Source organism: Erpetoichthys calabaricus, chromosome 11, assembly GCF_900747795.2.
Source record: "Erpetoichthys calabaricus chromosome 11, fErpCal1.3, whole genome shotgun sequence".
NCBI classification, from domain to species: Eukaryota; Metazoa; Chordata; class Cladistia; order Polypteriformes; family Polypteridae; genus Erpetoichthys; species Erpetoichthys calabaricus.
Window position 1 is genome coordinate 138,541,842 of NC_041404.2, and position 15,964 is coordinate 138,557,805.

Here is a 15,964-nt window from a genome sequence, read left to right on the forward strand (position 1 = left end):
GTTCTCCTCTCTCCACAGAGGACCTCTGGAGCTCCGACAGAGTGACCATCGGGTTCTTGGTCACCTCCCTGACTAAGGCCCTTCTCCCCCGATCGCTCAGTTTAGATGGCCGGCCAGCTCTAGGAAGAGTCCTGGTGGTTTCAAACTTCTTCCACTTACGGATGATGGAGGCCACTGTGCTCATTGGGACCTACAAAGCAGTAGAAATTTTTCTGTAACCTTCCCCAGATTTGTGCCTCGTGACAATCCTGTCTCAGAGGTCTACAGACAATTCCTTTGACTTCATGCTTGGTTTGTGCTCTGACATGAACTGTCAACTGTGGGACCTTCTATAGACAGGTGTGTGCCTTTCCAAATCATGTCCAGTCAACTGAATTTACCACAGGTGGACTCCAATGAAGCTGAAGAAACATCTCAAGGATGATCAGGGGAAACAGGAGGCACCTGAGCTCAATTTTGAGCTTCATGGCAAAGGCTGTGAATACTTATGTACATGTGCTTTCTCAATTTTTTTATTTTTAATAAATTTGCAAAAACCCCAAGTAAACTTTTTTCACGTTGTCATTATGGGGTGTTGTGTGTAGAATTCTGAGGAAAAAAATGAATTTAATCCATGTTGGAATAAGGCTGTAACATAACAAAATGTGGAAAAAGTGACGCGCTGTGAATACTTTCCGGATGCACTGTATATCATAAGTACAGGGTCACGGGGGTCTGCTGGAGCCAATCCCAGCCAGCACAGGGCGCAAGGCAGGAAACAAACCCCGGGCAGGGCGCCAGCCCACCGCAGAGTAACAATGTCCATGTGGTAATCCTTAAAATGTGATGAGAACATATTTGCACTTTTCAAACAAAGAAACCTTCATATAAGACCACTTCAGCTGTCTCTCCACTCGTAGCTGCAAATGACACACAAGGCAGTCTGGCTAATGGTGAGTTTTTAAGTCTGACAAAGTAGAATGTTGCATTGCAAATGTCACATATTCTGTCTTGTTAAAGTGGTTAAAACGACATGTCCATCTATCTCAGGCTCAGACCTTAGTGTGTAGACAGTAGAAATAGATTTTTATTTTGACTCTTTGTTTTCCATCATCTTCTTTTCATATCCTTTAAACCCAGGGCAACCAACCTAAAAACATCAGCCCGGTGCCCACAGTGCCCACCACCTTCATAGTCTTCTGCTTGTTGCTTAAATTTGAATTTATTCCATTATAGGATTTCAGTTTGCTGGAAGCTGGTAGCACTGAACATAAAGCAACTCTGGATAGACTGACAGTCCATTTTAGGCTACTTACACTCTCACACATCCCCATAAAGTTAGACTTGTCGTTTAACATAACGTGAACTTCTTAGGTATGTGAAAAGTGTATGAAGATTTGAGGAGAACATGCAAATTCTGTATATGTAGTGACAGTCTTATTGCAATACAGTGCATGAAACACACAAATGGAAGCAAAATTCTTAGGTTTGTTTTTTGGTTTCAGGTGGCTTGCTGTGAATCTTGAATTTCTTGGGAACACCATTGTCCTTTCTGCAGCTATTTTCTCAGTAATGGCCAGAGGAACTCTTAGTCCTGGGATTGTGGGTCTGTCGGTGTCCCACGCACTGCAGGTATGACAGTTTTTTAGCTTACAGTAAACACTATGAAGTAAAGATCATTATATAAATGTGAGGAGCACATTGACCCTGAGCTTACAGTGCCCATAAATTTAGACACAAAACTGAGAGGAAATGATGTTAGTAAATGTCGCCCTGCTATTTTCTGAGCCCACTTTTTCTACATCATGGTCATGGGAATCCAGAGCCTGTTCTGGTAGCAGCAGGCATAATGCAGGACCTAAACCTGAATAAGATAAGATACCAGTCCTTCACTGGGCACACTCACTCACACACCAACAGCCAGTCATAAAAGGCCAACTTAGAGTTACCAGGCATGTCTTTGGGAGGTGGAAGAGAAATCCGAGTACCTGAAGTAAATCTACAGGGCTTGTTCTCTTAGTCTGTCGGTATGCAATATGTCCTTTAACAGTGGGGGACATTTGGTTGCTCTCCTCTAACAGCAGCTACACCTGCTATGTCTTATGTCTTTTTGCAGCTTGGTGACCAAAACTGCATGCAATCTGAGTATAAGCTCCTTTGATTTAAATCATTTTTTCATCACTTAAAATTTTGTTAATCAACAACAATAACCTTCAATCCATTTCACAGTTTGCTTCTTGTAGCTCAGCCCTGGCCATCTTGTACTTATCATGAATGTTCAATTTCACTACATGGTGTACTCTCCACAAACTAAACAAACAAAAGTCAAGAAAACACCCTGTTTGTCGATGGCACGTCACAGTTTGTCACCAAGGTGTCAGTTTTTAAACACATACAATTTCACAAACCACACTTTCATAATGAGGCCCAAGCTGCTGCAGCTTTGAAAAACAAATAGCCATTCATCAGTTTCCATCCCTGGATCTGACATGAGTGTCCACAAGTCCAACATGTGAGGCCTCGCTGCTGCGCAGCTCTCAAACATATCGGGGTTACTCTTCAGCATTTTGTTGTCAAAGCAGCTGGCATTTTTTTAGTTATATGTCATGGACCAGTACCCGTGCCAAGTTTTCACTCCAAACATGGAAGCAAAATGCTGAGTAGATAGACAGAGCCTGCAAAGGAAATTCACATCAGTGTCGGCTTAGAAAATAAGAACAAAATGCAAAAGAGTAAAAAATTAAAAACCAATGTGAGACCCACCACCATATCTCTCTATTATATAAAAACGACGAGAGATTTTTTCAAGTCCCGCCCTCCTCTCAAACATTTTCCAACAAGACCACCGTCCTCTCAACTCTCATTGGTGTGAATGTTTTTGTCAGACACACATCCTGCGCTCTCAGCTCTTAGACATTTTTATGTTTTCCTCACTTTAAGTTCCCAATTAAAGAAGACGTATTATGTTCAAATCTTATTGAAGAATTTCATCACGAAGGGTTATCAACAGAAGGAATGAGTAGACGCGCAATCCTAACACCGAGAAACGAGAAGTCAAACAAATTAACACTAAAAATGTCGATCGTTTACACATCAGATTGGTTAAATTGGTTACATGGCACATTGGTTAAATACGTATCAATAGACTCTGCTGAAACAGTTGGTGGTGATGGTGCTGATCTATCTATCTATTATATAGTGCCTTTCACATCTATCTATCTATCTATCTATCTATCTATTATATAGTGCCTTTCACATCTATCTATCTATCTATCTATCTATCTATCTATCTATCTATTATATAGTGCCTTTCACATCTATCTATCTATCTATCTATTATATAGTGCCTTTCACATCTATCTATCTATCTATCTATCTATCTATCTATCTATCTATCTATTATATAGTGCCTTTCACATCTATCTATCTATCTATCTATCTATCTATCTATCTATCTATCTAACAATTCCCATGAAAATAAAAATCTGTTTAAATTGTATATCCACATCCCCATACGCGAGCGGCAGAACCGCAAAGAGGCTGGCGTGTAGTGCATACCTGGGGGTTGCTGAGCGAAGCAAGCAGGGGAGTAAGCCCCCTAGTATTATATAATAACTAGACAAAGAGCCTGTTTCGACAACGTAAGATGAAATGGGCACGAGTGCAATAGTAGTAAGTATAAGCACCACAAACCTGATATCGGTGTATTGAATGAATGCGTAATTAGGCCTCGAGCTGTAATTGAAATCGCCTTTCAGGCCTCTAGAACTTTAATCGAAGTCGCCTTTCTCTTTGAATTTTTGCGGCCGGAAATCCACCGCCTGCCGCGATGTCGGTCTCGTAAGGGTTTTTGGGCAGCTGCGCAGAAGGCGACTGCGCATTTGGCTTCAGACAGACGTGAGTGAGTGAGGAGACTTATGTATTAAGATAGTAATGTAATGATGCAGCTGATGGTTTTATGAACATATTGTTTAATATGCTTTCAGCTCAAACCAGAGCATCACTTAAACAGAAAATGTAAGAGGAACAGGACATTCTAGTTTTGAGCCACAAATGGCCATAGTCACCTTTCCTCTTAGGCAGTTTTTAATGTCTTTAACGTTTTCTTGGAAAAAACGTCATTGTAGTCATTGAAAACAACAAGCTGATGAATTGTGCTGCAGTTTACAAAAGACTACAGATAAGTTTTGCTACATATTATACAGTTAGTTCCATAAATATTTGGACAGAGACAACTTTTTTCTCATTTTAGTTCTGTACATTACCACAATGAATTTTAAATGAAACAACTCCGATGCAGTTGAAGTGCAGACTTTCAGCTTTAATTCAGTGGGGTGAACAAAACGATTGTATAAAAATGTGAGGCAACTAAAGCATTTTTTGAACACAATCCCTTCATTTCAGGGGCTCAAAAGTAATTGGACAAATGAAAGAACTGGAAATCAAATGTTCATTTCTAATACTTGGTTGAAAACCCTTTCCTGGCAATGACAGCCTGAAGTCTTGAACTCCTGGACGTCACCAGATGTTGGGTTTCCTCCTTTTTAATGCTCTGCCAGGCCTTTACTGCAGCAGCTTTCAGTTGCTGTTTGTTTGTGGGCCTTTCTGTCTGAAGTTTAGTCTTCAACAAGTGAAATGCCTGCTCAATTGGGTTAAGATCAGGTGACTGACTTGGCCATTCAAGAATTTTCCACTTCTTTGCTTTAATAAACTCCTGGGTTGCTTTGGCTGTATGTTTTGGGTCATTGTCCATCTGTATCCTGAATCAATTTGACTGCTGCATTTAGCTGGATTTGAGCAGACAGTATGTCTCTGAACACCTCAGAATTCATTTGGCTGCTTCTGTCCTGTGTCACATCATCAATAAACACGAGTGTCCCAGTGCCACTGGCAGCCATCACACTGCCTCCCTCCACCGTGTTTTACAGATGATGTGCTATGCTTTGGATAATGAGCTGTTCCACGCCTTCTCCATACTTTTTTCTTGCCATCATTCTGGTAGAGGTTGATCTTGGTTTCATCTGTCCAAAGAATGTTTTTCCAGAACTGTGCTGACTTTTTTTAGATGTTCTTTAGCAAAGTCCAATCTCGCCTTTCTATTCTTGAGGCTTATGAGTGGCTTGCACCTTGCAGTGCACCCTCTGGATTTACTTTCATGCAGTCTTCTCTTTATGGTAGACTTGGATATCGATACGTCTGCCTACCCCCTGGAGAGTGTTATTCACTTGGTTGGCTGTTGTGAAGGTTTCTCTTCACCATGGAAATGATTCTGCGATCATCCACCACTGTTGTCTTCCCTGGACGTCCAGGTCTTTTTGCGTTGCTGAGTTCACCGGTGCTTGCTTTCTTTCTCAGGATGGACCAAACTGTAGATTTTGCCACTCGTAATATTGGAGCAATTTCTCAGATTGTTTTTTTCTGTTTTCGCAGCTTAAGGATGGCTTCTTTCACCTGCATGGAGAGCTCCTTTGACCGCATGTTGTCTGTTCACAGCAAAATCTTCCACATGCAAGCACCACACCTCAAATCAACTCCAGGCCTTTTATCTGCTTAATTGATAATGACATAACGATGGACTTGACCACACCTGACCATGAAATAGCCTTTGAGTCAATTGTCCAATTACTTTTGAGGCCCTGGAATGAAGGGATTGTGTTCAAAAAATGCTTTAGTTGCCTCACATTTTTATACAATCGTTTTGTTCACCCCACTGAATTAAAGCTGAAAGTCTGCACTTCAACTGCATCGGAGTTGTTTCATTTAAAATTCATTGTGGTCATGTACAGAACCAAAATGAGAAAAAAGTTGTCTCTGTCCAAATATTTATGGACCTAACTGTAGGTCTGCAGTCCATCTGAGGACATCGTGTTCTTTTGGCTAAACAATACGGATGAATGACTAACACTTTAGTCCTTGTCAGGCACATGGTGACACGTTCTATCCACACCACTGAGCCCCTGAATTACAGTTAATCGGTCAAGTCTCTCTTTAACTAAAATATTTGTAAAGAGTTAGACCAGCGGTTCTCAAACTGTGGGGCGCACCCACCTAGGGGGGCGTGAAGTAACAAAAAAGGGGAAATAAATGTTGCCATATGTGGCGTAATTTTGCTATTCGTAGGGAAATTTTAAACTTGTAGCGGTGTATCGGCAGCAAAAAATATAGGAATACATTTTATCCATCCATCTTCCAACCCGCTGAATCCTAACACTGGGTCACGGGGGTCTGCTGGAGCCAATCCCAGCCAACACAGGGCACAAGGCAGGAACCAAACCCGGGCAGGGTGCCAACCCACCGCAGATACATTTTATTAGGGTTTCAAAAAAAGTTAGGGGGGACGCGATTAAAACTGTTATGAAAACTCGGGTCGCAAATACTTAAAGGTTGAGAAACGCTGAGTTAGACCAAGCTGTCGGTCAGCAGCATTGTAGCTGGAGGTGATGCCTCATAGCTGTAGAGATCTGAAGTTCATTCCCAGGCCAGTCAGTGACTTTGTGTTTTCTCCCTGTTTATTTTCACTGGATATGCTGAGATACAAGCACTTTAGAAATCTGATCTTCATGTCAGGTTGGAGACACTAAGCCAGTGTCCTGAAATAGATTATCATCCTGGAAAAAGTGGATCAATAAATGGATGAATGAATGACCTTTAATTCTGCACTCAGGATGGTGTTGATTATAGAAAAGTGTTAAATGAAATTAAAAACCGAGGGATACGTTTGATTTACCTACAGGTGACTGGAATCCTCAGCTGGATAGTTCGCTCGTGGACAGATGTGGAGAACAATATTGTCTCTGTGGAACGAGTGAAGGAATATGCAGATACTCCCAAAGAGGTGGGCTACACTTTTTATTACTCTTGTTGCTTATATTCTTATGACTTCGTTTTGCCAGGCTGACACAACATTCATTCTAACGCCATTGAGAAAGATTCAAAAACATTGGAAAAGTATAATTTGTTGCCACAGACTGTTGTCATTGCCGTCACTTCCATGTCTGAGTGTCCTGCAGATCTGTGGCTGCAGTCTTTTTATGGAAGAATATTTACTGTATCTGAATAATGCGTTCATTGTATGAACAGCTGAGAGCACACAGAATATAGAAAAATTCCAAAAAGTACCTCTCAAAGGAGGAAGCCGTCACGTAGCTGTGTGGAATTTAGGTCTGTGTCTGCTAATGCACTTGTCTTTGGGCCAATTTACTATACCAGACGAAAAACTGGAGCGGAGTTTGGCTTAGCATTGTGGTGTCTTACAGTATTTCTAGTGATTCTGTCAAGCTGTGCTCTGCCCAAAGAAAGCAAGTCTTTGATGTTTTCCAGAAGCCAGGTGCACTTCAAGTTTTTTTGTCAGGATTTCAGATTTTTATGCTATATTAAACCCAGCTCTTTGAGTTCAGTGTTTTGGGGCCAGAGCACCGTGCACTGTACTGTCCATTGCAGGGCACAGTCACCCACACCAAGTCGATTTAGAGTTGCAAATTAAATTAAGGATTGAGATTATGGGAGGAACACCAGACATGGGAAGAATATGCAAAGCCCACACTGACCAACACCAAACCTGGATTTAAACCCGGGACTTTTGAGAAGGGAGACTCAACATACAAACCAGTAACCACGGCACTACTTTTAAATGGTTTGGATTTGGAAAATGTTTTCATGCTACCATTGTTCACTTTTCATATTAAAACACTTCTTCATCTTTCAGTTGCTCCCTTTAGGGGTCACCATACTGGATCATCTGTTTCCATATCTTCCTGTCCTCGTCATCTTGCTCTGTCGCACCCACCACCTGCATGTCCCCTCTCAACACATCCATAAATCTCCTCTCAGACCTTCCTCTTTTCCTCTTACCTGGCAGCTCCATCCTTAGCATCCTTCTCCCAATTTACCCAGCATCTCTCCACTGCACATGTCCTAACTAACACAATCTCGCCTCTCTGGCTTTGTCTCTAAACCGTCCAACTTGAGCTGACCCTCTAATGTCCTCATTTCTAATCCTGTCCATCCTCATCACACCCAGTGTAAATCTTAACATCTTAAACTTTGCCATCTCCAGTTTTGTCTCCTGTTTTTTCGCTAGTGCCACCGTCTCCAATCCATATAACACAGCTGGTCTCACTACCGTCCTGTAGACCTTCTCTTTCACTCTTGCTGACACTCTTCTCCACCCTGCCTGCACTCTCTTTTTCACTTCTCTTCCACACTCCCCGTTATGCTGCACTATTGATCTCATCCACCTTGGCCAACTCTACTCCCCACATCCTCATCATTCCTCTGATCCCTCATATTCACACACATGTATTCCATCCTGATCTTCCTGGCCCTCATTCCTTTCCTCTCTATGGCATATCTCCACTTCTCCAGGGTCTTCTCAACCTGCTCCCTACTCTTGTTACAAATCACAATAGTCCACGGGGACTCGTGACTAATCTCGCCTGTCTACCAGTCTACTGCAAATAAGATTGGGCTCAGAGCCGATCCCTGATGTAATCCCACCTCCACCTTGAACGCATCCATCACTGCTACAGCAGACCACACCACTGTCACACTTCCATCATAAATATCCTGTACCACTCTTACATACTTCTGTACAACTTCTGATTTCCTCATACAAAACCACGACTTGTCTCGAAGCAACTCCTTCTGGCCTTCTCTCTGCTTCTCCATCAACACCCTCAGAGAAAACATTGCCTCCACAGTGCTCTTTCCTGGCATAAAACCATCCTGCTGCTCGCCAATCATCACCTCCCTTCTTAACCAAGCTTTCACTACTCTTTCCCATAATTTCATGCTATGGTTCATTAGCTACTACAGTTCTGCACATCTCCCTTATTCTTAAAAATCGGCACCAGTCCACTTCTTCTCCACTCCTCAGGCATCCCCTCACTTTCCAAGATTTTATTAAACTCCACTGCCATCTCTCCTAAACACTTCCATGCTTCCACAGGTATGTCATCTGATTTTTTCCTTTCTTCTTCCTCTTCATAGCTGTCCTCACTTTCTCCTTGCTAATCCGTTGTACTTCCTGGTTCACTATCTCCATTTCATCCAACCTTCTCTCTCATTCTCTTCATTCATCAACCTCTCAAAAGTACACTTGCCACGGGGAGATTGCACAAACCAGTGGGCTTCTTCAGTCCAAAGCCCGGATAAATGGGGAGGTTACATCAGCAAGGCCACCTGGTGTAAAATGTTGCAAGATCAATATGCAGACAACTTTTCATATTAATATCGCTTTCCTTTAAACCCACACAGGCTGCTTGGACCCTTGAGAACAGCACACTGGCCCCCTCTTGGCCCCAGACTGGCACCATTGAGTTCAAAGGATATGGACTCCAATATCGCAAAGGGCTAGACTGGGCACTGAAAGACATCACCCTCCACATTCAGGAAAAGGAGAAGGTAAAACTCTCTCAAGCCCAAACTCTTTAAATATTCAGATATGAATTGGGGGTAAGGGAGGGGATTCTTGGGACTGGCTTAGCTTGGCAGAAATGGCATGTTTCATTAATCAATAAAGGTGAATCTTGCAGTAGTTTTCATGCTCAATTCAAATATCTAATCAGACTCTTTATCATGCAAGGATTCTAAGTGACACATGATTAAAACTTACAATAAATTTATATTGACACCATATATAACCAAGCCAGGAGCGTCTCCCCTCAAAGGCAGATGTGTACGATTTTTTGCCTCAGGAGTCTCCCACTCCCAATGCCAACACTGATGTTCTGTGCAAGAGAGGACAGAGCCGACTACACTTCCTTAGAAGGCTGGCGTCCTTCAACATCTTCAATAAGATGCTGCAGATGTTCTATCAGACGGTTGTGGTGAGCGCCCTCTTCTACGCAGTGGTGTGCTGGGGAGGCAGCATAAAGAAGAGAGACGCCTCACGCCTGGACAAACTGGTGAAGAAGGCAGGCTCTATTGTAGGCACGGAGCTGGACAGTTTGACATCCGTGGCAGAGCAATGGGCGCTGAGCAGACTCCTGTCAATCATGGAGAATCCACTGCATCCACTGAACAGGATCATCTCCAGACAGAGGAGCAGCTTCAGCCACAGACTGCTGTCACCGTCCTGCTCCACTGACAGACTGAGGAGATCGTTCCTCCACCACACTATGCGACTGTTCAATTCCACTCGGGGGGGGGGGGGGGGGGGGGTAAACGTTAACATTATTCAAAGTTATTGTCTGTTGTACCTGCATTGTTATCACTCTTTAATTTAATATTGTTATTATCAGTATGCTGCTGCTAGAGAATGTGAATTTTCCCTTGGGATTAATAAAGTATCTATCTATCTATCTATCTATCTATCTATTTATTATATAGCGCCTTTCATTATATCGATCTATCTATCTATCTATTAAATAGTGCCTTTCATTCTATCTATCTATCTATTTATTATATAGTGTCTTTCATTCTATCTATCTATCTATCTATTATATAGTGCCTTTCATTCTATCTATCTATCTATCTAGCTATCTAGCTATCTATCTATCTATCACTTAAGGGTCAAGCAGCAAGCATACTGGGTGTCCACTTGCCTTGGTGTCGCTTGTTCATTTCAGAAATACCCTGAAGACGCCTGATTTCATTGCTCATCGCTCACCAGATGAGAGTCCAAGAAGTGAATTTTTAAAGATGTAAACACATTGATGTTTATACTTTGACATCTGATCACCAACTGGCATGGAGTTGGGCCTCAGACAGGGAGCAGGCTTCTCAAGTTTAAACAACTCAATTATTTTATGCCCTTTTGGAAAGTTATAAAATGTTTCCAAACAACAATTAAACATTTAATTCTGAATTTAACCCTAAAAGACCCATACACTTTAGTGAAAATGGTAACCAGCAGGGGGCGCCTGTGAGCTCCAAATTTCAGACACAGTAATGTCCAACATGATTCTGGGATAAAATATGTATTCACCTAAAGCCCCCTCAACAATAATCACCCCGTCAAAGATCAGCCACAATACCAATAAGTAAATTCTTCCTTCTTCCATCCTCCAGTTGAGTGTTGCCCGCTGCCTCCTCACTCCCAGATATGAGGGAATGGGCTCCTTTTCAAACTGGACCCAGGAGTACTTCCAGTTCCTCAGCGTGCCCACTTGGAAGCATTTACAGGTTGTATGGAAAGTAGAGAGGTCTTCCCCTGACAGTGCCCTCTACTGGCACCCAGGGACCCCGACAGAGTTGCACTTCTGGACTCCAACTCCCAACAGGGCTGCAACAAAAGGACCACTGCCACCTGCTGTATGGGCAATGGAACTGCTCCCAACTTCTGACTTCCGCTGGTCCCACCATCATATTATTCTGGCTGGGCACAAAGTTGTTTCTTCGTCCAGCCGGCCAACCCATCTGTCCTTCCACTTTGGCCTCCCTCCCTCTTCATGGCTGCGATGCCGTTCTCCTTCTTAGACATCCACCAGGTTTATATACTAAACATACAGCCTTAAAAAAAACAACTCAGAAACTACCAAGTACATTTCTGAAATGAGCATGAAACGTACTTTTTTAAATTTCCCCAAAGGTGTTCTGTGACAGAATGTTCACTGACCATTGTTATTTAGGTTCCTGCGGTTGCTTTAAAATAACAGTTTGTTGTCTGGATAGGTGGGGATCGTGGGACGAACTGGAGCTGGAAAATCCACACTGGCTTTAGGAATTTTTAGGATCCTGGAAGCTAACAAAGGAGAAATCCATATTGATGGTGTCAACATAGCAGAAATAGGTCTACATGAACTGCGGTCCAGGATTACCATCATACCTCAGGTAACTTCGCTTTGATCCTTGCTTGTGAAAGCATGCCAGCCAGTAAACGCTGATCTTCTAAACTATTTGTAAGGAGTCCCGCATTGTTTGGGTGTCTTTACATTTGAACATTTGACTAAGCTGAGAACATGTCTCCTGAATGCCAGCTGTCTTGTCTCCCCAACAGGACCCTGTCCTCTTTTCAGGTTCTCTGCGCATGAACCTTGACCCCTTTGATGTTTATTCTGATGAAGAAATCTGGAACGCACTAGAACTTGCTCATCTCAAGGGCTTTGTGTCGGGGCTTTCAGATAAACTGAACTACGAGTGCTCAGAAGGAGGGGAGAACTTGAGGTAACTACTTCATCTGCCCCAAAGGAGAGGAGGCAAAACTGGAGTTTGGTATTGTTACCTGACTGCTTATTTACTTCTCTCTGTGACCACAGCTTGGGGCAGCGCCAACTGGTGTGCCTAGCACGGGCTCTCCTTAGAAAAACCAAGATCTTGGTACTGGATGAGGCAACCGCTGCTGTTGATCTGGAAACTGACAACCTGATCCAGTCGACGATCCGAAGTCAGTTTGAAGATTGTACCATTCTGACCATCGCTCACCGTCTTAATACCATCATGGACTACACCAGGTATGCCAACATGTAGCTTAGTGTAACAGATTCTGAAACATTCTCCTGTCACCCAATGTAAGGTGACTTCAGCAGTGGTTTGTCATCATAACATAAGCAGATCAGCCACATTCCAGTAGCCAGAGGTCAAGAGCAGGAGGACATTCTGGGGCCTAAAATACTCCTTTAGCTCAGCAAACAGGTTTTTCTTTTTGAGGGTTTGTATCGAGGGTGGGCTGACGTAACCTGCTCAGTCTGCAGCTAATCAGGACACCCAAGTCAATAGCTGGTCTAGCTGTGCTCAGGAGGCATAGGCTGACACTCAATCAGAAGGTCACCACAGCTGCCTCACAGCTCCATCATTACCCAGTTGTGATTCTCAGCTGATGTTTGTCCTAAGCTTTTCTTCACATATGCCTTGAGAGTACATGTTACGTTATATTGCCATGTTATGACTGAGTGTACTGTTGATGAAGAGCATTCCAGCACCTTGAAGACCTGTAGATCTCTGAGGCTCTGAGTGCTGTATTTAGATAGATGTCCAGAATTTAATAACTGATCAGTCATTCAAGAGTATTAACAACAACAACAAGAGTATTTGTTTCTACAGTACATTTTCATACAAGTGATGTATGGAGCTCAAAGTGTTTTACAGGATGAAGAAAGAGAAAACAAGACAAAATATACAAATAAAATTAGGCAATACTAATTAACAAAGAATAAAAGTAAGGTCCAATGGTCAGGGAGGACAGAAAAGGCAAAACAAAACAAACAAAATCTGCAGGGGTACCAAGGCCACGAGACCACCCAGCCCCCTCTAGGCATTCTACCTAACATAAATGATATTAATCAGTATAATCATATTAACACTGAACAGTCTCTTTAATTAAGGATTCCTCCTTCATTGTCCCCTCTTGTCCCTCAGAACCAGTTGTAAAAATGAAGGGACTGTATGCCACGTCAACTTGGGTGGTCCTGCATGTCGATGCTCGATTAGGCTAAGACATCCAAACTAGCGGTGAGAGGTCCTGCATTAGGCCCCATTCACTTCATGTTCCTGATGACAGTTCTGTTTTATTGCTGGCCTTGGGCCGTGGAGCCTTGAGATCAGTAAAAAGGCCTCCTCACAGATCAGTACACTGTTGCATGTTCGTCCTGAATAAAGTTCCAGTGTACTCCTACATATGGCGTAAGAATCGGGCACCGCCGAGAGTGGCAGCCTTTTCAGCAGCTCCGTGTACGACTTTATTCTTCTACTTTTATTTTTCTCTTTTTTATTGATCACTCTTATCACTTTATTTTATGTGGATACGTTCCCTGGACACACTTACTTTTACAACGTGGGCGTGGATTTTACACGCCGAGACTCGTCTATTCAAGTACTTTTTTTGTGAATTTCCCCTTGGGGTTAATAAAGTATCTGTCTATCTATCTATCATATAGTGCCTTTCATATCTATCATATAGTGCCTTTCATATCTATCTATCTATCTATCATATAGTGCCTTTCATATCTATCTATCTATCTATCTATCATATAGTGCCTTTCATATCTATCTATCTATCATTTAGTGCCTTTCATATCTATCATATAGTGCCTTTCATGTCTATCTATCATATAGTGCCTTTCATGTCTATTTATCTACGTAGCTCTGCCAGTATCAGGGTACTAAATGTGCCCTTGAAAACTCAGCCCACGCATTATAAAAGCACAAGTAAGCGGCAGTGGTGACACCCAGCAGGATGATCTGTTGACTCGTAGGGTTGTCATCATAGCCTGCGCTCTGACCTACCGGTATAATCAGCAGAAGCCTGGATTTGTCAGACCTCCTTTGCTTCAGTCCAAGCCCACCTGTGAAGAAGGAAACTCATCTGGGTGCTCAGCAGACAGTGGACTGTGTGTTCTGCTGCACTGCCCTCCTCTTCGGTTATTAACGTGCAGCTCCTCTCATCAGCTCTCTCACGTTCGGCTGGGTGTTTTGTGGATGGTTGCCCGTTATCTACACACAGGTGACTTTGTGTGCAGAAAGGCTGCTGCTCTTGATGAACTCAAACGTTTGTCATGCTTGCAGGTTTTGTGCCCCCACAATGACATGTTCAGGGTCAGTGCTGGCCTCTCTCTTACAATGACACGTCCAGAGCCATTTAACTTGTTTTCCTCGTACCTCTAAAATGCAGACACACACACACCTGGTTCCTTGGTCCTGGCCTGCCTCCTTTAAATAGCATTGGCTGTCATATGATACGGTGGTTGATCAGCTTGTCAGTGACATGAGAAGGGTATGTGGGCATGCTGTCGATGGCACACACTTGTACAGATGAGACCAGGGAAAGGCCTGAAGCTCAGAGCTGTCGTGTTTACTCATTTTAACCAAAGGTAAGGTGGTGACGTTCAGCGTGGGCAGACTTGACACATACACGCTGTGCCCGGCCCACCTCAGTAGCTCGACTGATCTGTTTTATTGCCCCTGATCCTTTTCAGATTCACTCCCCTCTAACTGAAATGCGTTTGTTCCCCCCCCACAGGGTTATAGTCATGGACAAAGGGCACATTGTGGAGTCGGACGCACCTTCAAACCTCATTGCCCAGAGGGGTCATTTCTACAGAATGTGCCGAGAAGCTGCCCTGGTGTGATGCCCCCTCATCCGGTGGATGCCAAAGGCAACTTGTGATGTCCCCTCACTGCTCAAAGAGGTGAAAGTGAGTGGGCGTGGAGGCCAGAGGCACAGAGATGTCCGTCTTGTAGGCGCCTCAGAGCGGATTTATTTCATTCTGAGGGAAGCATTGTAGATTTTTTCATAATTACAGGTGTATGTATCGAGATAGTGAATAAAGAGTCAAGGGGGGCGCCTTGTAACAGTGGGGGCTAACGAGCAGTGGAGCCTGGTAAGGCAAGTCACGGTCGCTTCATATAGTGCCTTACCATAGCTGTTTTATAATATCATTGTTTACATGCAATTTTTTAAAGCCGGGGCACAGGCAAGCGATGTGACGGGGGGGTGGATGTCAGTCAGGGCAGAGACTGAACCGGCAACCTTGTAGTTACATTCCCCCCCGAGGGGGGCCGCACTGCAAGAGACAGACAGACAGCCTTGACTGAACTGCAACAAGTGCTGCCGTCCTCCCACCACAGCTGGCATCTGGGCCCAGCCTTCCAGGAGCGCCCGTATGCCAATGTGTGTCTTAAGCCTGTTGGACCTTTCTGGACGAAGCCTTGCACCGCTTCAGCTTACATTTTAGCTGAAAAAAAAATGTAACAAAAATAAAAGTGCTTCTGTTTTCTCAATCAGAGTTCGAAGCAGCTGACCTACCCCAGCCACGTGACGGGATGCTCCGTCTGTTCCCGAGATGGGCGTCTGCGAGTGTCCCGTCACGTTCTGGTGCCCAGCAGGAGCACTGAAGGTGAAAAAAATAAATAAGAAGGCCGCGCGCGCAGAGGCCTACACAGCCGGTGCCTCGCCACCTCCTCTCCTGACCTACCTGGGCACACATTGGTGCGTTTAGTCACCCCAGTCCGCTTCCCGCTCACATTCCCCGCCGTAGCATCTCTTTAATCTCCAGGAACGAGGCGAGACAGTTTGGACATTATTTAGGACGAGATTAACAGAATGTGC

At 43.6% G+C, this 15,964-nt stretch overlaps 1 protein-coding gene across 2 annotated transcripts in view; it reads left to right on the plus strand.

Annotated features, from left to right (window-relative positions):
• Positions 1 to 15,618, plus strand: part of LOC114661008 (multidrug resistance-associated protein 1-like) — a 76,888-nt gene extending 61,270 nt beyond the window's left edge. For both annotated transcript variants that reach the window (XM_028814083.2, XM_028814084.2), the window contains exons 25-31: positions 1,485 to 1,611; positions 6,713 to 6,814; positions 9,235 to 9,381; positions 11,593 to 11,751; positions 11,918 to 12,084; positions 12,177 to 12,371; positions 14,876 to 15,618. In XM_028814083.2, the coding sequence (XP_028669916.1) occupies positions 1,485 to 1,611; positions 6,713 to 6,814; positions 9,235 to 9,381; positions 11,593 to 11,751; positions 11,918 to 12,084; positions 12,177 to 12,371; positions 14,876 to 14,984 (1,006 nt within the window). In that variant the 3' untranslated portion in view covers positions 14,985 to 15,618. The remainder of the gene's footprint in view (positions 1 to 1,484; positions 1,612 to 6,712; positions 6,815 to 9,234; positions 9,382 to 11,592; positions 11,752 to 11,917; positions 12,085 to 12,176; positions 12,372 to 14,875) is intronic.
• The last annotated feature ends 346 nt before the right edge of the window (positions 15,619 to 15,964 follow it).